The following is a 27896-nucleotide window of genomic DNA, read 5'->3' on the forward strand; positions in this document are numbered from 1 at the left end:
AGAAACTAGTACTACTACCTACTACGGTACTACCGAGGGTCTCGGGTGGCAAGGCCGTGGCGTCAAAAGTCTGGGAGAAACGGGGGGAAAGAAATAGCGGGAAATACCCTATGGGCTAAAACTTACAGCCAAACCGCTCTAAATAATTTGTAATGCCTTTCAAAAGATACCTTACTTTTTCCGTAATATTTACTCATAGAAAAAATAAAAAAACCATCTGTTTTGAAACTAAAAAAGATTAAAAAAAAAAAAACAACAAAATCTACCGCCAAAAACGTAGTAACTCTAATCACGTAACCTTAAAAGATACTATATTTTTCCTATAAAAATATAAAGAAGGAAAATTTCACCCGCTTTTCACGGCAAACAGGTGTTTTTAGAGAATATGAAAAACGTTTTAACTCTGTACACACGATTTTAATTTGAAATAAACAAAAATATTCCTGTAAAAAAACCCCGTAACATTATTGTTAAATAAAATAAAATACAACAGACTTAAAAACAAAAATATTATTTAATTTGCAACAAATTTTGCAGGTACAATAAAAAATTGTATTTTTGAATGTTTTGAAGGATGGGATATTTATTATATTTTAATATTCGTTTAATCTTCATTAAACGTTAACCAAAATTTAAAACAACCCGGTTTTATTAATTTGCTTTGTATAAAGCTACTTATATATAAATTATATTTAACCTTGGGTGATGGGGGCGGGGCGGGCGGTGTCACGTGATTTTAAATTTCGGTAAAAAAGTTCGGTTAAATTTAAATTAATTTTCCGCTATCATAATTCTTGATGTTTCTTAGAATCGTCTAATGAGCCAAATTAATTAAAAATAATTACCTTTCACGTTGCAAAGATTAATTAAAATTTCGAACTTACCTTGGGATTTTTCAGGAACATTTTCAGTTTCTTGTAGTTTTCCTTTTTCGTATTTTTCAAAAAGGTTTTTAATTTCATCATCGTAACCTTTCCATTCGGGAATTATTCTCATGGCCGCTTGTAGTTTGGATTCCTTCGTTTTAGGGTTATTGCACTGCAATGAAATGCACAAAATAGGCTTAACTTTAAGGCCTAAAGTCAAAAATCGGGAACAAAAGCAAAAGTAGGCTTAGCTTTTAGGCCTAAAGTCAAAAATCGGGAACAAAGCGCAAAAGTATGTTTAGCTTTTAGGCCTAAAGTCAAAAATCGGGAACAAAGCGCAAAAGTAGGTTTAGCTTTTAGGCCTAAAGTCAAAAATCGGGAACAAAGCGCAAAAGTAGGCTTAGCTTTTAGGCCTAAAGTCAAAAATCGGGAACAAAGCGCAAAAGTAGGCTTAGCTTTTAGGCCTAAAGTCAAAAATCAGGAACAAAGCGCAAAAGTAGGCTTAGCTTTTAGGCCTAAAGTCAAAAATCGGGAACAAAGCGCAAAAGTAGGCTTAGCTTTTAGGCCTAAAGTCAAAAATCGGGGAACAAAGCGCAAAAGTAGGCTTAGGTTTTAGGCCTAAAGTCAAAAATCGGGAACAAAGCGCAAAAGTAGGCTTAGCTTTTAGGCCTAAAGTCAAAAATCGGGGCGCAAAAGTAGGCTTAGCTTTTAGGCCTAAAGTCAAAAATCGGGAACAAAGCGCAAAAGTAGGCTTAGCTTTTAGGCCTAAAGTCAAAAATCGGGAACAAAGCGCAAAAGTAGGCTTAGCTTTTAGGCCTAAAGTCAAAAATCGGGAACAAAGCGCAAAAGTAGGCTTAGCTTTTAGGCCTAAAGTCAAAAATCGGGGAACAAAGCGCAAAAGTAGGCTTAGGTTTTAGGCCTAAAGTCAAAAATCGGGAACAAAGCGCAAAAGTAGGCTTAGCTTTTAGGCCTAAAGTCAAAAATCGGGGCGCAAAAGTAGGCTTAGCTTTTAGGCCTAAAGTCAAAAATCGGGAACAAAGCGCAAAAGTAGGCTTAGCTTTTAGGCCTAAAGTCAAAAATCGGGAACAAAGCGCAAAAGTAGGCTTAGCTTTTAGGCCTAAAGTCAAAAATCGGGAACAAAGCGCAAAAGTAGGCTTAGCTTTTAGGCCTAAAGTCAAAAATCGGGGAACAAAGCGCAAAAGTAGGCTTAGGTTTTAGGCCTAAAGTCAAAAATCGGGAACAAAGCGCAAAAGTAGGCTTAGCTTTTAGGCCTAAAGTCAAAAATCGGGGCGCAAAAGTAGGCTTAGCTTTTAGGCCTAAAGTCAAAAATCGGGAACAAAGCGCAAAAGTAGGCTTAGCTTTTAGGCCTAAAGTCAAAAATCAGGAACAAAGCGCAAAAGTAGGCTTAGCTTTTAGGCCTAAAGTCAAAAATCGGGAACAAAGCGCAAAAGTAGGCTTAGCTTTTAGGCCTAAAGTCAAAAATCGGGGAACAAAGCGCAAAAGTAGGCTTAGGTTTTAGGCCTAAAGTCAAAAATCGGGAACAAAGCGCAAAAGTAGGCTTAGCTTTTAGGCCTAAAGTCAAAAATCGGGGCGCAAAAGTAGGCTTAGCTTTTAGGCCTAAAGTCAAAAATCGGGAACAAAGCGCAAAAGTAGGCTTAGCTTTTAGGCCTAAAGTCAAAAATCGGGAACAAAGCGCAAAAGTAGGCTTAGCTTTTAGGCCTAAAGTCAAAAATCGGGAACAAAGCGCAAAAGTAGGCTTAGCTTTTAGGCCTAAAGTCAAAAATCGGGGAACAAAGCGCAAAAGTAGGCTTAGGTTTTAGGCCTAAAGTCAAAAATCGGGAACAAAGCGCAAAAGTAGGCTTAGCTTTTAGGCCTAAAGTCAAAAATCGGGGCGCAAAAGTAGGCTTAGCTTTTAGGCCTAAAGTCAAAAATCGGGAACAAAGCGCAAAAGTAGGCTTAGCTTTTAGGCCTAAAGTCAAAAATCGGGAACAAAGCGCAAAAGTAGGCTTAGCTTTTAGGCCTAAAGTCAAAAATCGGGAACAAAGCGCAAAAGTAGGCTTAGCTTTTAGGCCTAAAGTCAAAAATCGGGGAACAAAGCGCAAAAGTAGGCTTAGGTTTTAGGCCTAAAGTCAAAAATCGGGAACAAAGCGCAAAAGTAGGCTTAGCTTTTAGGCCTAAAGTCAAAAATCGGGGCGCAAAAGTAGGCTTAGCTTTTAGGCCTAAAGTCAAAAATCGGGAACAAAGCGCAAAAGTAGGCTTAGCTTTTAGGCCTAAAGTCAAAAATCGGGAACAAAGCGCAAAAGTAGGCTTAGCTTTTAGGCCTAAAGTCAAAAATCGGGAACAAAGCGCAAAAGTAGGCTTAGCTTTTAGGCCTAAAGTCAAAAATCGGGAACAAAGCGCAAAAGTAGGCTTAGCTTTTAGGCCTAAAGTCAAAAATCAGGAACAAAGCGCAAAAGTAGGCTTAGCTTTTAGGCCTAAAGTCAAAAATCGGGAACAAAGCGCAAAAGTAGGCTTAGCTTTTAGGCCTAAAGTCAAAAATCGGGGAACAAAGCGCAAAAGTAGGCTTAGCTTTTAGGCCTAAAGTCAAAAATCGGGGAACAAAACGCAAAAGTAGGCTTAGCTTTTAGGCCTAAAGTCAAAAATCGGGGAACAAAACGCAAAAGTAGGCTTAGCTTTTAGGCCTAAAATGACTAAGAAATATTGTCTAACATAAAATCTCCTCCCGTCATGGTGAAGTCTTTTAATAATAGTCAAAATCTTACCAAATCTATAGTTTTGGCGCTTTTCTTTGAAGCATCGTCGCACCAGGTTTCGCACCAGAGCCACTCTTGAGGTAGCGATTTGATATTAACTTGATGAATCATGTTGTTGGGTAAATCCTGATCCAAATTGGACAAACTGTTTGGGTCTTGACTCAACCCCTGATATTGACCTCTTAAACGATCACCAGCCGCTATACGTCGGAATTTTTTCAAATCTACCACATACAAGGCACTAAAAACGCAAAAAAAAAAAAATTGTGTTAGGCTTAGTGAGTCAGCGTAATTTTACTTTTAGGCTTAGTGAGTCAGCGATAATTTTACTTTTAGGCTTAATGAGTTACTCTCTTACCTAATGTGGTACTTTCTGTGAGCCAAATGACTGGCCCAATATCCAGATTTCCAAAAACGATATCCATCCATGTCGGTTCGACTTTCGCAAAAGGGCGTATAACCGTAGGGCGCTCCTCCCAAGTCCAAATCGCGCAAATCTTTCATATCGGCTCGGACAACTTGATCGGCGTCAACGAAGATGAATTTCTTCACGTCCAAGGGGAAAAGTACGTCCAAAAACAGGATCTTGTAACCCCAAATGATTCTCTGTTTCTCCGTTTGTTGATTTAACCAACGAGGCCATTTATATTGAACTAGCTCATACTCAAAACCGTATTGCTCCGCCATAATCGGCAGAAAATCCTTAACGAATCAAATTAATCGAATAATTATCATTTAAAATAATGAACAATATTTTTATAACTTAGGCCTAATGAGTCCGCAATATTCTTTGTTGTCATAACTTAGGCCTAATGAGTCAGCAACATTCTTTGTTATCATAACTTAGGCCTAATGAGTCAGCAACATTCTTTGTTATCATAACTTAGGCCTAATGAGTCAGCAACATTCTTTGTTATCATAACTTAGGCCTAATGAGTCAGCAACATTCTTTGTTATCATATTATTTAGTACTTAAAATTAATTACCTTAAACGTCGGCGACAGATAATTTTTCAGGAACCAAAATTTGACGGGGGTTTTTGTATTTTTCAAAACGCTCAACATCATAATTCTCAACAAACGTTCGTAAAGATGACCAGAGGCCAACGAAAAAATGTTGATTTTATCGTCAACTTCCTCTTTATCTTTCTCCCCGCTTGTTGTAAACGTACTAAAATGTAAATACGTTTAAATTTAACTACAAAAAATTAATTACAATTAAGAATTTCGCGACAAAAACTAAAGAGAATTGAAAAACAAAACAAACACAAAAAAACAATAATCTATGATAATTCGCAAGCTAAATGGGAAAACCAAAGATACAAAAATCGGGATAACGGTCGAAACAAATCAAATTATTTTAATTTAAAAGAGGTCGGGCGGTAGGGGATTTCAATATTCATGCGGTACCTTGTTAGAAATTTGTAGATCACAATCCACTCCTCGATAATACCACCGAGATATGGGATGCTGATCGATTATTGTTTATATTTTTTGGATAAATATCGTAGTAGAAGTAGTAGTAGTAGTAGTAGTAGTAGTAGTAGTAGGAAAAGAGAGAAAACAATCACCGATAAACAAAAACAAACACACGAAAGTTACAAAAAAAATTGCTACAAAAACAACGTGAAACACTTAAAAAATAAACATAAAATAGACCTGAAACGACAAAATTGCATCAAAAACAAAAACAAAAGCAAAATATGCGTATAAAACCGGGTTTTGTTTAAGTTACGACAAAATTGCATCGAAAAAACCAAGGAAAAATTATATATTTATAAAAAAACAATAAAAATAGGCGTAAAATAGACGAAAAACAGTAAATAAAAACCTAATTACCTTGTTATAGAGTCCCATATTCCACTACCGGCGGCTTCACTTCCGTCATACAGTAATTCTTCGTTCTGTTTGCCCGGTTTTTTATTTACCTTTATCGAAAGATTAGTTACAAAACAAATGACGACTTCGTTAATTATTTATTATTATTGTTAATTAATTAATATAGTTACCCTTATTTTAATGACGTGACTACGGAAGTTAGTAATCGCGACTACAACTTCGGGGGAACCAGGGGGACTATCGGTATTCTCGTGACTAAAATAAGAAACGGGAAAAAAAAGCGAAAGCCGCCGCGTTTTACATTCAAAAACATTCCCGTTATAACGTTAATCGTGTTAAAAACGGACGTTAAAAATGCGCCAAACGATATATTTACCCAGCGACATCGTAGATTTCCGCCGATCTTCCTTGACGCAGTCTCAGAAACCAAACGCCGGGACTGGCTTTTAATTGAAAGTAACCCTAAAACATTAAAATAATAGTAATTACTTCGATTTACGTCACAAAATAAACCAAATAACTGGAGTTTATTAATTTTTCTAAAGAAAAAGGCTTAAAAAAATCAAAATGGCCGCTGTGCTGAGTGGAAAAGGCTTAAGTAAAAGTTTTTATAAACAAAAAGGCTTAAAAAAAATCAAAATGGCCGCTGTGCCGAGGCTTAATTAAGTAAAATTAGTTTTGATTACAAAAATTCCGATTAATATCACAAATAAGCTTTTTAAATCTTTTGAAGCATTAATTAAATTGGTGGCCATTACGCGGTAAATCAGATTGAAAACCAACAGAACTGGCGGCCATCTTGGTGGTGCCACCATAACGAGTAGCAAAAGCTCAAGTAAAATTAGTTTTCATTACATAAACTACGATTAATATCACAAATACGCGTTTTAAATCTTTCGAAGCACTAATTACATTGGCGACCATTACGAGGTAAATTAGATTGAAAACCAATAGAACTGGCGGCCATCTTGGTGGTGGAGTGAGAACAAGAACTAAGAAAATAGTAAAATCATTCTTACCAAATTGGCCATGACGATGGTATCGACTTTGACGGGTTGTTTGGGTGTCCCTAGGGTAAACTGCAAACCTCTCGGCGGATTTCCAGTACTCTGCTCAAAACAGTGTCCTTCCAAAAGTAAATGTTCCAACTCAAACTCGGCGTAAATTCCGCTCTCGACTTTCTCCAAGTGAATATTATCCAAATCGTGGTGAGTTCGGACGCACTCGACCATCCAATTCTCGGGAACTCCCATACCCAGGGTTAACAACGGTGTTGTCGGCATATTACTGAATCTAGCGAAAGGACCCGGACCCAAATCCTCGTCTTTCCCAAACTGGGGTTCCGCCTCCAAGACAAAACGGTAGAAACTCTTCAAGGGCATATCGGAATGCTTGTCGACGCAATTAAAGAAGATTTTAACATTGGCGTTGACCACTTGTTGTAACACCAGTAGAAGAGTGGACATTTTTTGACCTCCTCTCGACACGGGGTCAACGATGACCAGTATCTCGTGGGCAGGTTCCTTGGGGTCGGAAGCCGGTAACGTAACGACGCTGTGTTTATCGGAATGGAATTTAATATCGTGACGATTCTTCGTTTGTTGATTGGACATTAAAACTCCCGTTGTTTGCAAGATTAATCGCGTACTTTGCAATTGGCTTTCCGCTTCGTCCGAATTATCCCCCAAGATTTTGGAAAGTTTATCGCCAAAGACGCTTAACGAATATTTTTCGAGTAAATTAAAGTCGTCTTCCCCAAACGCTTCATTCGCCGATAAGGGCGCGATTACTCGGCCATTGGCAATCACCCCGCGTTCGCTGGGAGCTAAATTAAGCACGTTTTTGCAGAATGTCGAATGGTAAGTCAAGAAATCGGTGGCGTAAGATGAGATGAATTGTTCTAAATCGTTCGCGTCAACTTCCTGCGATTAAAAATTTAATTAATTAGGCCTATAAGTATTGAAACTAATTAAACTTACACTCTCAGTTGATAAGAAATCTGTGACTTTTTTCGCTCCGTTTACGATTAAATCGGCGTTAGTCGGTTTCAAAACTTTAAAAAGCAACTGCGTCGCGTCTTGAATTTCTAGTTTATCAACGATAGCTTGAACAGCAACTGTTATTGAACCCGATTTTAACTCAATCGACGCCGAGTTATGAATAATTCCAAGTCTAATATCTTTAGACGATTTCTAAAATCGCCATAAAATTAAACCAAATTAATTGACCAATTAGCCTTATTCCTGATCAGCGCCACCTACCCATAGCGGCGACTTTGAGAACTACTGTAAGCGGCGAGCCAATCAGATGTCGCTAAAATCTGGTGACGTCACTGACTGGCACTCTCGGGTCTTACCAAAAATGACGTCACCAGATTTTAGCGACATCTGATTGGCTTGCCGCTTACAGTAGTTCTCAAAGTCACCGCTACGGGTAGATGGCACTGATCAGGAATAAGGCTAATTCAAAATCAAAGAACTTACCAAAAACTGGACCGCGTTATACACAATCTCTCGGCCATTTTCAGTTTCGAGATCAGCGACAACCCAGAGTGTAATTGGATGAAAGAAATTTGTTGGTTTTCGTCTTAAATACGTCAATTTTGACTCGAAAGTCGCGGCCATATTTAAAACGGACAAATGAGGGAATTCCTCCGAAGAAACATTCTCAACTATATTAATAATAATAAGAACGATTGACAAAACCCCCCAGAATGCAACGCAATTAACATCAAGGTTAACAAAACCCCCAAACAAACTTACCAACATTTCCGGTTAAATCAATATACTTTGAACCGGGCGTCAATATCTTCTTGTTTAATCGGGGCATAACCGTTTTTTGACTCATAAGAAAGTCGAGAACGTTATGACTATCGGTTAAATCCCCTTTGTAAACCGATTTCTGAATGAAGGAAGTTTGTTTCATGATTTCCGTTAAAACGGCTTCCTCAAACATGTCAACATTAAGTTGATTCTTCTTCAAAATAATCCCGTTAATCAGGACTTGAGGCGGGACGCCCATTCCGGTTCGATTAATGAATTCCCAGGCCAATTTCCGACCAAAATCGTAATCGGACTCTGACGAAAATATGGCGTCGTATTCTTCGTGCGCGTATTTCGATTTGAATGTTTTGATGACCTCTTCGGACGTTAATTCTTTGTCGCCCAAAGTGGCGTAAACCTATAAGTTAATCAATTAATTTCCCCGTTAATTACCAATTAGGGGGACAAAATTACGTCGGTAATGAAGGATAATCCATCGTACGTTGTCTTCTTCTGACTGATAAAGTTGTAGGCGATTAAGAGAGCGACTCCCGCGTCTTCATTTCCGCTAACGGAAGTATTTGGATTGACGGCCAAGACCAATCCAATCCGGACGGGAGCTTTATGGATATAAAACGATTCCGCTAACTTGAACAAATCCCTGGTTTCCGTTTCTTTGGGATCAGCCACGATGATTAAGTGATAAATATTCTTCCTAACATTCTTTAACATTCCGGGGTAGGTGACTCTCAACATGTCTTGGACGCTGGACGGCCAATTACGATACATCTTATCGTTTTCGATATCGTTGATGTACTGAACGGCCGTATCGCGAATATCAACGGCGAAATCTTGCTTGTCTTCGGACAAATCCAAATGTAGCAGCTTCGAGATCTTCTTCTCTTCGATGCCAATACCGTGGAGACCCTCCAGGACACGAGTTTCTTGCTTGAGAGTTTGTAGGAGTGTAAATATGTCGGTGACTTCGGCGTCGAAGTATAAGCCATTAAGGAAAATGGCGGCGTCAGATGGACCGATGTTATGGTACTGAGCGAACATTTGTTGATTTTTGTCAATTTCCCGTTTCAATTCCGACGGAACCGTAATGTGAACTAACGATTTGGCCATGATGGGGAAATTTTGGGAGATATCTTGCATGACACGAAGAGTTTCCTCTTTGGGCGCACCTAGGATTCGTTTCACGGCTTGTAAACTTAGTTCCTGAAGTTCCCAGACTCGAAGAGTCTCCATTTCTTTGGTACTGTCCAAGACGAACGTTTTGAATTTTTCCAACTGATCTTTTTTGTCAGGATGAAGTTCGCGTAATCGGTGGAATAAAAATCCTTCGATTTCTTCCTGTTTATCAATTTCTTCTTGATGTCGAGCGCTATCCTCTGAAATTATTAATTAAGAAAATCCCGTCAGGGACTTTCGATTCAAACCTCCAATTCAAACTTGCATCAAAATCTCCGAGTTTAACATTACGAGTCGATTACGCCTTACAATGCAACCTAACTTTGTAGCGCTAGCGAAGGCTGCACCGGTACGTTATTTCAGTTCTCGTAGTCTCAAGTTTAGTTGATAATTTCAAAAACTTTAAACCACGCACTACAGCTCATTAAACGTTTAAATTCAAATGTCGCGCTTAATTTCAACTCTCTTTTATCAGAAGTATATAATACTTCTCTTCGAGAGAAGTGTAACACAAAAGCGGGGTAATTGTAACATGATTCTACCCAACATTGGAACAAGGTTACTAAACCGAATCACATACGCGATAAATATCTCCGTCATCATTACTCTATTAGCGCTGCTTAACTATTTGCCAAATTGCCAAATGCGCATAAGCATGTGGATTTTTGTCCCACGTCAAGACGAGGTTTATGGGTTGATATAGAAGGTGCGATGCCCATCTGAAGTTAGATGAGCGGGAGAGCAAACAAAAAGGGGTGAGCTTGAGAAGAATCATGTTACATAAGCATTAAGAGGATACGGAGTGTAATCCTTCTATTATACCCTTCTGCTTCTATTTTATTTATCATTATTTTTTTCTTTTCAAAAACCTTTTAGGCCTACTTTTTGACTTACCTGACTTTGTGCCAAAATTCACGTATTTTATACCCTTTATTGTAAATTTTCAAATCATTATAAATTCTTGTACATCGCGATTAAAACAGAATTTCTCATATCCATAAAACTGAATAACAGTTTCAAATTTTTGTGGCTTAGATAGATAGAGAGTCCATGTTTCGCCCGAAAATTGCGTATAAATGCAATTTTTTTTTCAAACACAAGTCTTTTACGCGTAAATACCGTAATAATTTAAAAATTTAGGCCCATCTTATAAAAATTTAATAAACCAAAAAGAAATTTTGTCCCCTCGAAACAAAAATCTTCAAAATTTCGCGCTACCGGAAGTTGATGTGACTGTGACGTAGTACCGTGAAAGCGTGGATAAAGAATGCACTTGAGGTAATTTTGTAACACTATAGGATAGGCAACTCCCTATCTCCGACGACAGCTTATTCGACATATACTCTGTTCCAGCTTCGGTTGTCAGCACGCGCAAAGCTAGGTCTCTATATAGAGCTATTTCAGAGGGGGTAATGGCTACGTCACCAATGCTATTTGCCCATAGAGAAACCCTCACAAAATGGCCGCCCTCTACACTCAAAGGCAGGCCCAATTTTCGTAGCAGACGAAATTTTTCCCCCACTGAAATAGCTCTATTGGAGCGGCTTAGCGATAACGTATAACGTAGCTTTGCGTGTTCTGACAATAGACGAAATTAGTACTGATTATCTGTATTTAAAATCTCGAGATTTTCGATACAGAAAATAAGTATTTCTTTCGTCTATTGTCAGAACGCTCAAAGCTACGTTACATAGAAACCTAACTTTGCGCGTGCTGACAACTGAAGCTAGAACAGTGTATATCTAAGATAATCTGCCGTCGGAGATAAGGATTGCCTATCCTATCAGGGATAAGTGAGGTGAGAGAGATTGAAAATGATGATGGGCCATCCGAGAACAGGGCCGGAAATAAGCACAGAACACTATCTGGATATTGTCCAATAAAATTTTAAAATGCCCCATAATTTTTTTTTTAAATACTAAGGGGGTCACTGGACAATTTGACCAATAAATTTTGTCAAATAAGTTTTTTGATACCTTAACTCTGGAGAAGCGACACTATTTTTGCACACTTAAGTGGACACATGTCCTATAAGAAATATTTCTTATTTCCGGCCCTGTCCGAGGGGCCGAGGCACCGAAACTCTCCCAGTGTACCTCGCGCAAGCCCTACCCTTCGGGGCGATTGTTAAGTGCTGCCGCGTAGCGCCATTCTATTTCTATGAGAACTAGCTTCTATTTTTAAGACAAAGGGGGCGTCCTTTACAATTTCGTACTGTACCACCCTACCTAACCGCTGAGGATGCTGGGAGGACTACGGGTGGGTGCCGTAGGTGGGGGCAGGGCCGGAAATAAGCACAGGACACTGGACATTGTCCAATAAAAATTTAAAATGTCCTATAATTTTTCTAAAAAATAAGGGGATCACTGGACGGTTGACCAGTAAATTTTACGAAGTTTTAATAGCTTGACTATGAAGATGCAACACTATTTTTGCACACTCCAGTGGACAATGTCCTATAAATTTCCCAGTCAAAGAGGGGATTAGTGGACACATGTCCTATAAGAAATATTCCTTATTTCCGGCCCTGGGTGGGGGTACAGAGGTTAGGTGGGGGTTTACACTTCACTCCTCTCCCCTTCAAGATCCATGGTGAAAGTATTTTATTTATTTATTAATGATGGCAAAGGCTTAAGCGCGCCACTTACCTTTTTCATAATCATTCACCATTGGAAGCAGATAACAGAAGTGAATAACCCACCCAATTTTAAAATTATTTTAAAAATTTATATCTTAAAGAAATTTAACCAATTTTAAAGAAACTTATCTTATTTTAAAGGTAAAAAGGACCCCATCCCCATTAAATTGGATTTAAAGAGTGCATTTTAAATTAGACTTCCCCTTTAAGTACCGCGAACCGAAACTAATTGTTTTATAATTGTAATTAATTAAAAAAAAAGAATTGTTTAAAAAATTAAATAGTAAAAAATAATCCTACCTTTGACCTCCGTATCATCTTGAGCTTTGTATTCGGTACTTTTAATGGCTAGTTCGACTCCGTATCCTGAAAGTCTAGCTTTCCTTTTAGACCTTTTCTAAATATAGCAAAATAGAATTTAAATCCAATTAAATAATACTTAAATATAATGAAATAAGTTATTCTAAATGAAGGAAATAAGACTTTAAAATTTTAAATCCAAATTAATCTTAATTAAATTAAAATATGATAAATAAGGTAAGTTAAAATAAGATTAAAGGGAATTAATTAATGAACTTACAGCTACATAATGACGAATTATGTAATTAATTTCCGTATTTTGAGCTTTTTCCAGGAGAACGGTATGAAATTGATGAAAAGTAGAGGATCCAATTTCGGAATAAAGAACAACAATGGGTAGATCTTTCCCACTAAAACTGGGATAATGATGATCTACTTTGAAAACACTGGAACTTTCCCGGTTTTCTGATGATGATAATAGTTTTTCAAATTCTTCTAAGGAACAGGCAAATTCATTGCCAATTTCTACGACACTTTCACAATTTTCAGGAAACTCTTTACTATCAGCTACCTAAATTATTTATTAGTAATTTTGTCTTAATTAATCAGGTTTAAAATGATTATGATTTAGGTTTACCTGATTGAACATTTCTATGGTTGGAGAGTACGCCCTCAGGGCTAGGGAGAATTTCAACAAGGCTAGTCTAGCTGGTGATAAATATCTGCTGGCAATCTCTGTTACAATGTCATATTGCTGTTTCGGTGTTCGATCTTGTAAGAAATTAGGTCCTAGTTTATATACATCATCCACAAACTTCCAAAATAAATTTGAACTTTCTTCCGAGAAAAATTCGCTGCAAATTTAACAGATTTTATTGTATTATTTAATTTAATTCATAAGTTAAACTCCCAGTGATGTACCTGACTTCTAAATGTAACGGAGTTGTGGGCCATTTTGCATCAAGTACTACGTTAACTGATTTTTGACTTCTTAAACATAATACATTATGTAAATTCACTAGTACTATCGATAATAGTAAAAATATTGGCAGTTTCTTGAACTTCATTATCTGAAAACGTAAATTAATCACACGTAAAGTAGGCTTAACAACAATACTCATTTTCAGCTCCATCCCTTAAGCCTTGGTCAAAATTACAATATCGAAATTTACGCGTAAATAAGGATTAATTAATACCAACCTTTGTGACGAGAAGAACGCGTAGGTTCTTCTTTCAATGATGAATTAAATAATTACGGATTTCTATAATAAATACTTAAACACGATGACAAAAACTAATTATTAAAGGCAGACGAACGCCGCCATTACAAGCTTGAGTTTGTGACGTCAAAGCCACCGGGCTCGTTTCGATTGGTTGATAGAAAATCCATTTATTATCATTCATCTCCCGCGCAAATTTGAATCGCTAGAAAACGTGATAAGCCCGCGCGCTAAAAAGAAGCGGCACCTTCTTACCTTTGACTGAATTAACATCTACGACCAAGACTTGCCAACAAGTTAAAACAAATAAATAACACGCAAAAATATTCATTTTAAAATTGTTTTATTGTATTTAAAATTACATGGCTGTAAATAAAATGTGGAAATAACGAAAAATGGGCCTAATTTGAGTTGTTTAAAGTTACTTTAGTACTATAAAACTATTCCTATTACGTCTATATAAAGAATTTTCGGAAACTAAACAAGAATTTTAAGCCAAAAATAAAACTGAAATTTCCACCTTAAAACCGCGAAAGTGTTTTAAATTGCGAATTACACGATTATAAATGGTTGTAAAAGCCCTGTAGAAACTAAAATAAAACCAATTTTTAAGTACTTTTTGGCGTTTTCTGGATCAATATCATTTTAAAAAGGGCGTTGTAACTCGTAAACGGGTGATCACGCCCGTGGGAACAAAGAGGGAAAACGCGTCCTCCTAAAGAAGATCTCGAAGAGGATAAAATTAAAGGCCCGCAGTAAGAATGATACAATTATAATTTAACTGGGGGAAGAAACTGTTTATATGTATATATATATAATAAACCCCCAACCTATATAAAATATATAATAAATTTTTTTATACATCAGTATCAAGTGTTTCACGGTTCTTTGCGGTAGTTGTTTGTGGTATAGCTACTAGTCCCAGTATTATTGGTAAACCACCATGACAAAATTAACAGTAAGTACTTGTTTATGTTTTCGCTGCATAGTGTGAACGGGCGTTTGTAAAAGGCACGTTCACACTATGCCATATTTTTTTTTATAAACTTTACCGCACAACAAAATGGGTTCGACTGGCCTCTGTTTTCTTTTCTTACTTAACCAAAGCGTTTCGTTACTTAATAGTTGTTGTTCAGTTGCTTCATGGTAACTATTATAACAACTACATCCGGTTTACCACGTAACACGAAAAAAACCCAAGTATTTTTGGGTAATGGTCGATGGGCCCCCATAGCTGGTTCAACAAGTACCGAAGCTAAGTATCAATACGGAGACCATTTAAGTACCAGCCAATCAAGGAGAGTTCGAGTCATTTCTAAGTCACCCAAACACTTGTTGGCTCAAGTACATCCTCAACAACACGAAATTAGGGTAAGTTTGCTTAAGTTAAATATTTTAGTTTAAATTGATGGTATTTGGTTTTATAGTACGATCCTCAACCCTACAAGTTCGGTTACGACTTCAAGGATGATGGCAGGTACCATCATTATGGGGGAAGTCAACAGTACCGACATGAGGAAGGAGCCATTGATGGGACTAAAAGGGGATCTTACGGATACATAGACGCACAAGGAGTTTATAGACACGTAAGTGCGGTGAATTTGCACTTGACTAGTAAAACTAAAACCTCAAAGTTTCAACTATGAATTTGAGAAACGCTCAACATTTTAAAGAAAGGATATATTTTTTGTGTGATCCCTTTTTCCAAGTCGCTCAAATACTATAAGAACAGCTCTTCTTCCCGACTTCCAAGCCCTTCTACTCTATAGTATTTGAGCGGCTTGCTTATTTCCAAGGCTCTCTAGCGTCTTGTGTATTTTCCAAGTCGCTCAAATACTATAACGACAGTTCTACTCAATAGTATTTGAGCGACTTGCTTATTTCCAAGTCTCTATCGCGCTACTCACTCTAGCGTCTTAGGTATTTTCCAAGTCGCTCAAATACTATAACGACAGTTCTACTCAATAGTATTTGAGCGGCTTGCTTATTTCCAAGTCTCTATCGCGCTACTCACTCTAGCGTCTTAGGTATTTTCCAAGTCGCTCAAATACTATAACGACAGCTCTTCTTCCCGACTTCCTAGCCCATCTACTCTATAGTATTTGAGCGGCTTGCTTATTTCCAAGGCTCTCTAGCGTCTTGTGTATTTTCCAAGTCGCTCAAATACTATAACGACAGTTCTTCTACTCAATAGTATTTGAGCGGCTTGCTTATTTCCAAGTCTCTATCGCGCTACTCTGTCTTAGCGTCTTAGGTATTTTCCAAGTCGCTCAAATAATATAACGAAAGCTCTTCTCCGGGACTTCCAAACGCATGTACTATATAGTATTTGGGCCGCTTGCTTATCTCCAAGTGTATCTACCGTCTTAGGTATTTTCCAAGTCGCTCAAATACTATAACGACAGCTCTTCCTTGTTCCCGACTTCCAAACCCATCTACTATATAGTATTTGAGCCGCTTGCTTATCTCCAAGTCTATCTAGCGTCTTAGGTATTTTCCAAGTCGCTCAAATACTATGACGACAGCTCTTCTCCGCGACTTCCAAGCCCATATATATACTCTATAGTATTTGAGCGGCTTGCTTATTTCCAAGGCTCTCTAAGGGTCTTAGGTATTTTCCAAGTCGCTCAAATACTATAACGACAGTCTCTCGATATAATTAAGAGGGAATGACAAGGGGGGGGGGCTTTTGAGCGCCTCCGCTAGGCACTTTGGGTTCAGAGAGTGCGCAGAGACGACTATGGGTCAACCCCATAGTATGTCCCCCCCCCCCGTGTCATTCCGTCTTGGTTACATCGAAATGGTCTATTACGTAGTATTTAAGCGACTTGGCTGTCTCTTCCCCCGTTTAACAACCCGATTTCTAACAGGTCGACTACGTCGCCGACGAACACGGATTCAGAGCCACGATTCGAACGAACGAGCCGGGAACCGCTCAACAAAACTCGGCGGGAGTGGACATACACGTTGACCATTCCTCTTTAACTATCAAACACCCCGCGGTGTATCCCTCATCGGCAGGGATACAATTACCCCCAAAACAACCCCAGCAGCAGCGAGATACCAAAATCAAAGCGAGACACCCCAATAACAACCACCAATTACCAATTTACCGATCTAACAGGATCCGAATAAACAATAACAAAAGAAAAGTTACCAGCGGCGGTGATACTTTACCAACGGCACATCATCATCATCAACACGTACCTTTACCACCTTATAGAGACCTCGGAATACCATCGTCAATCTGGTAGTCACGTGACCGCTGTTAAAAGATACCGAGAATTACTAGATTAAATTGGGGAATTTAACTTCAATTTAATTAAGATTAAATGCTGGGTATTTTAGTGTCACGAGCGCTAGAGTGTAGTTAATTCTAATTATTTCATTGTTTTTTAGGGTAATTTTGTTGTCGATATCATTTGTTTGTAAATATTCCATTGTAATTAAAGTTAATGATTAATCATATTTTTCTTCTCTCTCTTTCTCTGTAATTATACCTAATTTCGCGTTGTATTAATTAATTTTTTTCCGATTAAGTAATTTTAAGATATAAATGAGCCGTTTTTGAAAATTATTTCAGGATAATTTTGATTTAAATTTCACCTTCTCGTAGTTATTTAATCCCAACTTGGTTATTGTAATTAAGCTATGTTCACACTTTCACGTGAAGAATTTGTTCAGAACTGATTAAATACCTCTTCATAACCAATTCGAAACGATTTCAACAGCCTCGGTTCATACTTTAACCAAGAAGCGATATCTAGTTTACTAGGGAGAAGTTATAAATTCGCCATATTTCCAGTTTTATCTCCAGTCCAAATGTAGTAGGTCCGGTGTTAATCCCCGGCGCCTCTAAATTACAACCAGCATCTCATTGGTTCTTGAAAACTCGTGCACGTCAGCGCGACGCGAATGACGAAAATTACATATTTTCCCACTCTGAGGAGAGGCGAAATAGCCCGGCCCCCTTTTACGTCCCCCCTTGTATTTTGTAAGGGGGGACTGGCGCGCGAATACTTAGTAAACTAGATATCCCTTCTTGCCTTAACCTTAAGACGCTTCTATTAGTGCCATTTGCTAGGACATTCTTTGGTGTTGCCTGCTAAGGCAAGTGAAAAATAGAACGAACGGTTTTAACTGGTTTGCAAAGCAATTTCAAGAAACCTATTTTGTAATTAATTTCTAGAGTTATAAGTTTTGTTAAGACTTCTGCATGGAAGCGTTTTGAATCGTTAGGTAACTGCTTCCCATGTGTGAACAGGGCTTAACTGATGAGGAACCCGATTTTAATGAACTTTCAAGAATTAAATTTGAATTAAATGAAAATAATTTTGCCTGAATTCACCCGATTTTAATTAGAATTAGAATAAACCTGACTTGAACTGATTTCCTACTAAACAGAAAAAAAGGCTGAAATTTCTGTTTATGTACTTCCGGATCTACCAATATCAATTAAATTAAATATATATATAATAAATTATCTAAATAATAATTAAAATGAGGTTAATTCATTTCCCACGGAATAACTTATAGAATGTAAGTAATAAATAATCCTCATCAAGAAAAATTGGCCTAAGGTTTGTTGTTGTCTTTAAATGAGATTTTAAAAATTAAAAAGTATAATTTAATTTTATAATTATCTCTCGGCGTAACCTCTAAAATAAATAAATATATTAATTCTAAATTAAATATAAATTATACGGCGTTTAAACGCGAGTCGGGTTCAGATCTTTTCCGTAGTAGTAAGTTTTTCTTTCTTTTATAAAAATTTATTTGAAATTTGGGGCAAAATTTAACCCGAAGCGATTTTTTTGTTTAAATACATATTTTCCTTTCATTACTTTTTTCGTTCGCGGATCCTTCTTTAATTTTAATAATTAACTTCTTCTAAAAGCCGTAATTAATTTAATAGATTAATCGTTGTTAATTTGAAATAGCGTAGAACGGGATATTGAACATTTATATTATAAAACTATTATTTGTTAATTTACATATAGACGATCCAGGAGAGTTCAATTTAAAAAAAGAAATTAACTTTTTCAAATCATTAACCCATAAAAATTTAGTTTTCTTTATCTTTTTTTTTTGTTATCATCAAATTTTTGATTTTAAGACAAAATCAAGGTCAAGGTAATTTAAGGTGGGGGGTAAAGAAATCCGATCCGATGTTATTAACCCGTCAACGCGACTCGCCATTCCACGAATAACCAACTCGGAATGATATAATACTCGCCAAATACAGAATATACGGGGATATAAATTTATATACCTAAATATAATTTAAAGGTCTAGTAAAATGACGATCCTAATAAGTTTATTTTCTGTCCAATTGATAATAGCATAAGTTTATAAGATATGTTCCATAAGTTTAACACGTCCTATACTTTGTAATGCTAGAGACTTACTGAAAGCAAGAAGCGATATCTAGTTTACTAGGGAGAAGGTATAAGATGCCTAAGTATTCTTAGTCCCCCTTTCAAAATTCAAGGTGGGGGGGGGATGTAAAAGGAGGCCGCGCTATTTCGCCTCTCCTCAATCGGAAAATACATTGTAATTTTCGTCATTCGCGTCGGGCTGAGTTTTCAAGAACCAATGAGATGCTGCTTTTAACTTAGAGGCGGGGATTAACTCCGGACCTACGTTTTAACTAGAGATAAAGCTAGAAATGTGGAGAATTTATACCTTCTCCCTAGTAAACTAGATATCGCTTCTTGCTGAAAGTCCATCTTCCTATTTAGTCTGTACTAAGCCTTTGACAGTGCCTCACCAGGCGTCGCTTTACCGCGGATCTATGACCTACGTCACATCATGACAAACTTATGGAACATATCTTATGATAATAGGTACTGAGGGAATTATTTAAGCATTGCCTCATATATCTATCAAGGCCCGTACATTGTGATATTTTAAAGAGGGGCGGGGGGGGGGGGTTAAATCTATACTAAATTAGTATAGATTTAAAATTCGGCTGATGAAGGACCGCGGTCCGAAAGCTCCCAAAATAACTTTTAGTTTATAAATGGATTTATAATTTTAACGAATTCCATAAAGTAGCAGTTTCTTATTTAAATTAACAAACTTACAATTAATCTAGATGGCACTGTTTATCAGAAGACACTCAAGCAATTTAGATTACACGCCCCCTAACCGGCCTTGATAGATATAGGAGGCAATCGTTTTAAAGATTCTATGCTCTATAAATTACTGTTCTAAAAAATTCTCGTTTTAGGTCTGGAGAATCGTTTTAAATTATTTTAAATATGTCATTAACCCTTTATAAAATAATGGTTGCCACGTCATTATAAAATCAAATGAATAGATAGTTTGTATCAGAAAAAACACCGCTAAAAGATTCTTTTGTTGTTGTAAATAAAGTAATATAGTAAAAAAGGTAGTAGATAATAAAGTTTGTAAACTTTGTTTTCACATACCTGCACTTTTTAAAGGCTCCAATTTTTGGGGCTATGATTTTTTTTCTCTCAAAAAATCATATTTTGTTTTCATTATTTAGAATTTCGTTTCTTCAACTTTGTGACTTTTTGCATTTTTTTTTTCTTTTTTTTTTTAAACTTTTTCCAAAATATTTTTTTTTTTGGTTTTTCAAGTGGACTTCTTTTGAAGTATTTTCTTTTCCATTGAGATTTTTTTTTGGGTTTGTTTGTTTGATATTTTCTTGAAATTCACAGGATGAAAATGTAGTAGTAGTAGAAGTAGTAGTTGTATTTTAAAATATTATTTTGGTGTTGTAATGCCAGCTCGTTAAAGAGATTTTTTTGTATTACCGTTGATTGGTTTTTATAATTACTTTTTTTTTGTAGAAACTTTTAAAAATTCGATATATTTCTTCTATAAGATATTTATTACCGTTTTCCATTTTTTTTTCAAAGACACAGAAAACATTTAATTAGTACTAATTTAAGTAATTATTTTAATTACAAGACACATTGAAGATTAAAATGATTCTTCAATTTTTGTTGTTTTTCTTTTTTTCTCTCATTTTATGCCGATTAAAAAAAAAAAATGAGGATTCTTGTTTGGAACTTTGGATTAACTAATTAAATTCTCGTTAACTAAAATTAGGATTATTATTATTATTATTAGTTAAATGTGGCCATTTTAATTAAGTTTAAATGATATTTACACCCTCGAGACGTTAACTATAACCTAAACTTTCGTGACGATAATAATAATAAAAAAAGAAATTGCGTTTGTATAAAATTCATTCTAAATTAATTAAAAATCTAGAAAATTAATTAATTAAGAAGCAATTATTTAAAGTCGAAAATAAAAACCGGTTTTTCTTAAAAAAAAAAAAAATCTAAAAAGAACTCTAAACAATTACTTTTGGTTTATTTCACTGGTAAACTCCAAGTTGCTCAAAGACTATACCCGACATAAACCGAGAACCAAGAAGGGGTAAAAACAACCCAAAGCCACGCCCCTTTAATACATCCACATGGGAATGGGTAGTTTTTTTTTTATACCTTTCTGGATTTCAAAATTATCAGAATGAAACACTGAAGAAATAAGTGATTAAATTTCGGTAAATAATTAAAATTAAATAAAAAAAGAATTCACCACAATGTTTAATAGCAACATTTGTTTTTTTTGTTTTTTTTTTCAAGTAATTGATAAGATATATATCATTAAGAGTTTTTTTTTTTTAATGAAGAGATATTGTTTGTTATTTGTCTGATATTGTTTTTTGGGGGTTCTTTTATTGTTTATTTTTAATAAAATGATGGGGCAGGGGCCGAAGAAGCGTATCGAGAAGGTTGGGCTCCGTAAGCCGAGGAGCTATGAGTCGTAGCGGCGTAAGGGTCGCGAGTAGAAGCGCCATAAGCGGCGGGGGCGGCGCTACTAGCGCTGGCGCTGTACGAATCGTAGCTGTATCGGTCGTCGCTAACAGCTCTGGCCCCACCTACAATCAGAACACGCACACAACGTTGTCGGTTCATAATGGAATTCTTTTCCATTTTTCATTCAAACAAAATTAACAGTTTTTCACTCTTTAAACCAAAATAAAGACTCCTCTCTCTCTCTCTACTAATCTCTCAATTAACTTTTTGTGTTAAGATTATTTATATTAAATTAATTAACTCCGAGACTCGACTAAACAATTAATGACAAACTAATAAAATTTCCCCTCAGAAGTAAATGGACCTTTACCGATGAAAGAGTGTTTAATCCTAAATAGACCTTTTCGACGTAAAAAAGGGGGCAGAGAGCTTTCAGTTGGAGGGGGGGGGGAGCTGAGTCTCGTGACATAATTTACGCTGCCATATTGGCGGGAATGAAGCTGAGACCACCCAACCAATATGGCTACCAGAACGGCGGTAAGACTTGAGAGGGTGTGATGTACGTACTACTATTCCATCTGAAAGATCTCTATATGGATATAGAGACACACAAGGGGGGGATACATTGCCGTTCTGCGTCTGCGCACTATGATTTTATACAGTGCAGGCGCCAAAATGCGAGATGGAAGGAGGAGTTTTACCCCACCGTGTCTTTCCCTCTTAGTTAACATCGAAATGGTCTATTTAGAGGCTTTGAATTGCGCAATGCCTTTTCATTAGAGTGAATGATTTTTGAATTAATTTTTAAAAGCAAACGTTCAGGGATAGAAAATCGTTTGTATTGAGCAGAAGAGCGACTTACTTCTAATGGAAATGTTATTAGCTTCTGGCTTTATTAAAATTTTAAGCCTACATTCTTCTAAAGGCGTTTTTAAACCTGATTTGTCTTTGAAAAGGGTTTTTTGCATTTAAAAAGAACTGATTTCTGATAGTTTTGGATTAATATTGATCGCATTGATCTCTTTTGACTTTTTGTTTACCGTCCAATAATCGTTTGTCTATCAAATTTAGGCGTGTTTAATTAAAAATTCGCCTACAATTATATTTACTTAGCACCTTTCTAAGAGCTTTGTCTCTCTAAAAAATATTCCCAAGATACTAGAGAACTAAACTTAGTATCAATTTAAAGGGATTTCTTTGATAGCAAAACTTGGAAATTAATTTCACGTTACGTTACTTCTTTGATACTTATTTAATTTCCAATATTAATTTTAATCTTAATCTTATTTATTATTTTCCACTGGCATTTTTTTAAGATGTCTACAACACCAATTATCTATTTTATCTTTTATAACGAACGCTTCAAGGCGTTTTATTTTGGGGGGGGGGGGGGGGGCATTAAAATTAATTAATTAATTTCACTTTGTAAAATTTTTCTTTAAGATATTAATTTCAAACCCAAATCCTCCAAAAACATTTTTATGCCTCAAAAATTGTAATAAATAATCTAGAAAAATTTCTAAGGATAATAAGAAACGTTTGACTTACCATACTCCTTGCCGTAAGCGTCCACGCTGGCGCTGTAACTGCTGTAACTACTTCTAGAATCTAAAGAAACAAATAAATAAACCACAAATTAATTTCAATTAAAATATAAAAAATTAAACAGGGTTCGTACAAAATTTTTGGAATGAAATTCCCTGACTTTTCCAGGTTTTCCCTGACTAAATTCCACAAATTTCCCTGACCTTTTGCAATAACGAACATGGCGAACATATATGAAAATCAATCTAAAATCACTCGAATCATTTTTGAACGAGTTGTTATTGTTATAAAAATAAGTCGGCTATTTGGTTTAAATTTAACTTTAACCAGAGCGAGCGAAGCAAGGTCCGCGAATTTGGGGCTCTGGTCAAATCTCAGACAACACATTCTTGGTCACCCTGATCATGGATTAACTAGCGTTAGTTAATCCATGCCCTGATACTGTTATCCAGACTTTCCCTCTAATATATTTTTCCCTGACTTTTCCCTGACCATTGAAGTCCATTTTCAATTTCCCTGACTTTTCCCTGACCTTTTAGGCCTATTTTCAATTTCCCTGACTTTTCCAGGTTTTCCAGGTAGTGTACGAACCCTGTTAAAGTTTGCGCGTGAGGATTTAAAATTCTGAAAATCAGTATTGCTTTCGTCTGTTGTCAGCACGCGCAAAGCTACGTTACACAGAGACCTAGCTTTGCGCGTGCTGAAAACCGAAGTTGGAACAGACTATATATCGAATCGCTGCCTACGTTAATCAAGGCCTGTGCGCGGTAGTTTCGAAGGGGGACTTTTAAGAAACGCGAGATGGCATTGTGGGCTGGACCGAAACGCGCGCGAAAATGAACATTTCAAATTCCTAAAGTCCAAGTAACAGTGCTGTTGGGTGAGGGAATTCGGCAACTTAAATTCCCAAACGAAAAATAAAAATCAGCACCGCGCATAGGCCTTGATTAACGTAGGTAACGTTGGGCCCGGGACACCTTTAGGAATTTCTTGATGGGGGCCCGAGATTTTTACATTCCGCCCCCCCCCACGGTTCCCGCAAACTCTCTTGCCGGCACTGTCCATGTGAGTTAACTAGTGTATAAAACTATCTATTTTTATATCAACAGCGTTTTACAGGATTTTCCCTGAACAATGGCAACCCCCTTCACTAGTAAAAATCTACACCCATTTAAGTAAAATAAAAGTGGTACATACCGGGGTAAGCGTCACTTCTGGCGTATCCTCTGTCATCGCTATAAGCAGTAGCTGGATAACTAGACGTTCCATAAGCAGAAGTCGCGCTAGTAGCGTAATCAGTCCTGGCACTGGAGGGAGCGTATTCGGGAGCTCTGGAACTATAGTCTGGTCTAGCGGGAGTGGCGTAATCCGTTCTGGGAGCTGAAGAATATTCCGGTCTGGAACTGGGTGGTCCAGTTGTAGGTACGCTGTAATCCGCTCTGCTACTATAACCATCCGATCTAGGAGGTCCACTAGCGTAGTCAGTTCTTGGTGGCGCGCTACTGCTAGAGTACTCTGATCTTTCCGGACCCTTTGAGTAATAATCCGAGGGTGGAGGAGGGGCCGAATCGTAGCCTCCGTGCATTAGACTGGGACCTGGTGGAGCCCCGCTGGCACCGTAACCCGACATGTCTCTAGGGGCACCGTAGGGGTCAGAATATGGAGCGGGAGGTGGAGGGTAATCGCTGCCATAAGGTGGACGATAATCTGGAGGTCTAAATAAAAGAACCAATACAACACGCTTTTAAAAAGGGGTGTGTGAGAAGGGGGGGAACCCAATACCCAAAGATTATCCCTTCCAAACGCGCTTTGGTTGTAAAAATACCCCCCCCCCCCCGGAGGGTAGAAAAGATAGGGATCAGTTGTGAAAGGGGGACCACCCACTTTCCAGCTTAGAAAGTCTCCAAATTTTTAAGAATGATGAAATGGCAATAGAGTGAAACACTGTTGCAAGGTAAATTTAGTTGACATAAGGTACGCGTTCTGTGGTAGTTTCTTTCTGAGACAGATTAGAATCACCACTCAGCGGGGACACGCCTCTCTCTACACAGCTATATCATCCCATTGCCAGTATTCTGTGTTGATGTAAGACTTAGACTTAAGGAGAAAGCGGAACCAATAGTAGCCAAAGAAATGAAGAAAGACCATACATTTAAGAACCTAGTGGGCTTCAGGATTGAGATATTGTTGACTAAAGGGAATTTTTGAAGGAAGTATATTTATTTAAGCCTAAAAATTACCGGAATAGACCTGTCTTAGAGTATAGATAATAAAGACCAGGATGTCTAAAGGGTTGATGCAACCTCCCCCATGTTCCGTCTATGACAGCCCTATATCTAAATAGGCTATTATTTATGTGTTGTCAAACCTTGAACTGAAAAGTGGTTGGATGTCTCCTGAATTCCCCTCGTGCTAATAAAAAACAAGGTGCCAAAGTAAAATTTAAGTAAGTCTTTAATATTCAGGAGAGTGATAACTTATCAAATGGTTAAACTGAACTAAAGGGTAAAATTTTAAATTGACACCTGGTTTTTTTATTAGCACAGGGGAATTCGCGAGACACCCACCCTGTGAGAAATCCGCCCTTTTTCATTTTGACAACACATATCAATAATAGCCTATTTAAATATGGCGCGCTCTCATAGACTGAGAACAGGTTGGCATCAACCCTTTAGAAGATAGTTATCACTTGCCATAAATGGCTTAAAAAGTTAGAGAATTGCCCCCCCCCCCTGGGTAGGTTTTACTTCCCCAAACTTGCCTATTTCTCCCTTCATAAGCTTTAGCTTTCCTGATAGGATCCTATTCTTTATTGACCATTGCTGTAATGCCATAGGAAAAGCAAAAAACAGCAGAGCCGCCATATTAGGCTAGGGAACTCTCCTAATATGGGGGTCCTTCCCCTGTGCCTTGGTTTCTCAGCAAGTATTTAATGGAATTGTCTATTATCTATGGTTAGAGAGGGATGTAGACAGTGTATCCCTCACTCTAGGCAGCTCTTGTCCTGGTAAGGGGATGACACTGAGCTAAGAGTATTTTCTTTACCATATTTGGCTGGCAACATCATAATCTTCTCTCTTACCTAAGTGATAGGTATCTCCTCTTCTGGGGGCAAATACTATTCTCTAATACAAAGTTGCCACAACATTGGGGATACACAGTTCACTCCCCCTCTCTACCAAACTTACTATATCAGGGTTGCCATGGAATTTTCAGAACCAAATTCCCTGAACTTTTTCTCAGATTTTCCCTGACCTTTTTAGGCCAAAAGCGTCAATGTTTACAGCACATTTTACTTGCTTATTATAATTAAATAAACTCTCTACATTAAGTTTCCCAATGTATTTGTTGCACCAAAATGATTAAGAAACATTTTAACTATAAATAACAGCCCGAGAGATTTGTTTTGAGAGCATTTACTTCACAAAAACCATTCTAGACAGCATTTTTAAGGATTGCTCTACAGTTTTCTGTGTTAAGAGAGGATGAGGAGAAACTTTCATTACTCTTTCAATAAAGACTTATCCTCAGAAATTTTACCCACTAAAATAAAATTTCCTGACTTTGCTGAAAATTTTAAAATTCCGACCTTTTCAGCCCATTTTTAAATTCCCTGATTTTTCCAGGTTTTCCCTGACCCGTGGCAACCACGTATATAGAAGGGTATGACATTTGCATACCCTCCAAACTTTTAATACAAAACTGTTACACCCACAACCATTTTTCCACTAAGAATAATTACCCAAAAACAATATTTTTGATTACTCAAACTCCATTTGAAATTGAAAAAAAGATCACTACATCCACAGCTCTAGTTTTAGAGTATTTTTTTTTTTAAAGAAAATTTCACGGTTTTTCACAAATTTTAATTGTAAGAAAATAATTTATTAGCTTACCCTCCATTTGAATATGGTTCCGGATATGGTGGTTCACTTTCCCAACGTGGTCTCTTAGGTGGTGGTCCACCGGGCATTGCACCAGGTGGGGGATGTCCCATAGGTCCACCCCTCATTGGTCCTCCGCGCCCTCTGGGATCTTTTAACAGTACAAACCAAGAAAAATCAGATCCAATTGTTCCAAACCTTCAAGTTTTGCTCCCTTTTGAAACATACTAAAATAGTTACCTCCTCGGCCTCTTGGTCCGCCTCTTCCAGGGCCTCCTGGACCACCTCTACCCAGTCCACGACCTCCCGGACCTCCTCTACCAGGGCCACCTCTGAAAGGCATTCCGCGACCTGGTCCTCTACCAGGAAAACCCCTTGGACCTCCTGGTGGACCTCTGCCTCTTGGAGCGCCTCTAGGAGGGCCACTCATACCTCTACCGCGAGGACCTGGTGGTCCTGGGGGACCAGGTGGACCCCCTGGTCCTCCTGGAGGTCCACCCCTGCCTCTAACGCCACGACCCCTAACTGGTCCCGCACCTCGTGGCGGTCTGGTATCCATGATTTACTAAGAATAAAACAAAAACAAAAAAAACAACCCTATCAAATAATTGCGCCTGAAATTGAAGCGCGTTACGCTTATGCAAAGAAATGACTCATTAAATAGCCAAGGCTTAAGTTCATAACAAAGGAACAACGGTTTACTGGCGAAAAGAACGAAAATAAACTCGGTTAAACATATTAAATACACTTACATTTTAATTAAAGACGATTCTGTAAGTGCTATACGTAACTACTTGCTTAATTATTTCTAGATTTATTATAATTTTTCACCGAAAACTCGTATTATTTCGCGAGATCAATGCAACGCGGTACAAAACTACAAACACACAAACCGGGCGCAAAATGGCTACCCAATGAAGATCCCGACGCCGACTCCAAAACTACACCTACCCTCCTCCCAAGTTTGTTAACTGACGTGCGCATGCGTAGTAACTGCAACAGAGGAAAAAGATCCCGCTTAAATTTCGCGCCTATTTTCAAAACTATATAAAGCATGCTGTAAAAATAACCGTTTTTTCTGACGAAACAAAGAC

General features: G+C 37.4%; 2 protein-coding genes across 5 annotated transcripts; both read right to left on the reverse strand.

The window, feature by feature from the left end:
- Window positions 1-495: 495 nt before the first annotated feature.
- On the reverse strand, window positions 496-13707 carry Uggt (UDP-glucose-glycoprotein glucosyltransferase). The gene is made up of 18 exons (XM_089863119.1): window positions 13552-13707; window positions 13273-13421; window positions 12989-13205; window positions 12632-12922; window positions 12352-12448; window positions 8694-9613; window positions 8220-8637; window positions 7941-8128; window positions 7437-7649; window positions 6477-7379; window positions 5834-5919; window positions 5628-5712; window positions 5458-5546; window positions 4606-4789; window positions 3978-4321; window positions 3629-3860; window positions 885-1038; window positions 496-814 (listed from the first exon to the last, which is right to left on the reverse strand). Exons 2-18 carry the CDS (start codon window positions 13416-13418, stop codon window positions 786-788), a joined length of 4596 nt encoding a protein of 1531 aa, XP_089719245.1. The 5' UTR covers window positions 13419-13421; window positions 13552-13707; the 3' UTR covers window positions 496-785.
- A 190-nt stretch (window positions 13708-13897) lies between these two features.
- Window positions 13898-27734, reverse strand: LOC149588336 (uncharacterized). Of its 4 annotated transcripts, none has more exons than XM_089863132.1 (6): window positions 27555-27733; window positions 27031-27367; window positions 26815-26953; window positions 24116-24633; window positions 22922-22981; window positions 13898-16836 (listed from the first exon to the last, which is right to left on the reverse strand). In XM_089863132.1, exons 2-6 carry the CDS (start codon window positions 27359-27361, stop codon window positions 16826-16828), a joined length of 1059 nt encoding a protein of 352 aa, XP_089719258.1. In that variant the 5' UTR covers window positions 27362-27367; window positions 27555-27733; the 3' UTR covers window positions 13898-16825. The 4 variants fall into 4 exon arrangements, with proteins under 4 accessions (XP_089719258.1, XP_089719256.1, XP_089719254.1 ...); XM_089863130.1 differs by lacking the exon at window positions 13898-16836 and adding an exon at window positions 20415-21495 and having other exon boundaries at window positions 27043-27367; window positions 27555-27734; XM_089863128.1 differs by lacking the exon at window positions 13898-16836 and adding an exon at window positions 20415-21495.
- Window positions 27735-27896: the final 162 nt, after the last annotated feature.

The sequence above is a fragment of the Phalangium opilio genome, unplaced genomic scaffold, assembly GCF_054372755.1.
Source record: "Phalangium opilio isolate 3A_F unplaced genomic scaffold, DU_Popi_V2 ptg000662l_1, whole genome shotgun sequence".
Classification (NCBI taxonomy): Eukaryota; Metazoa; Arthropoda; class Arachnida; order Opiliones; family Phalangiidae; genus Phalangium; species Phalangium opilio.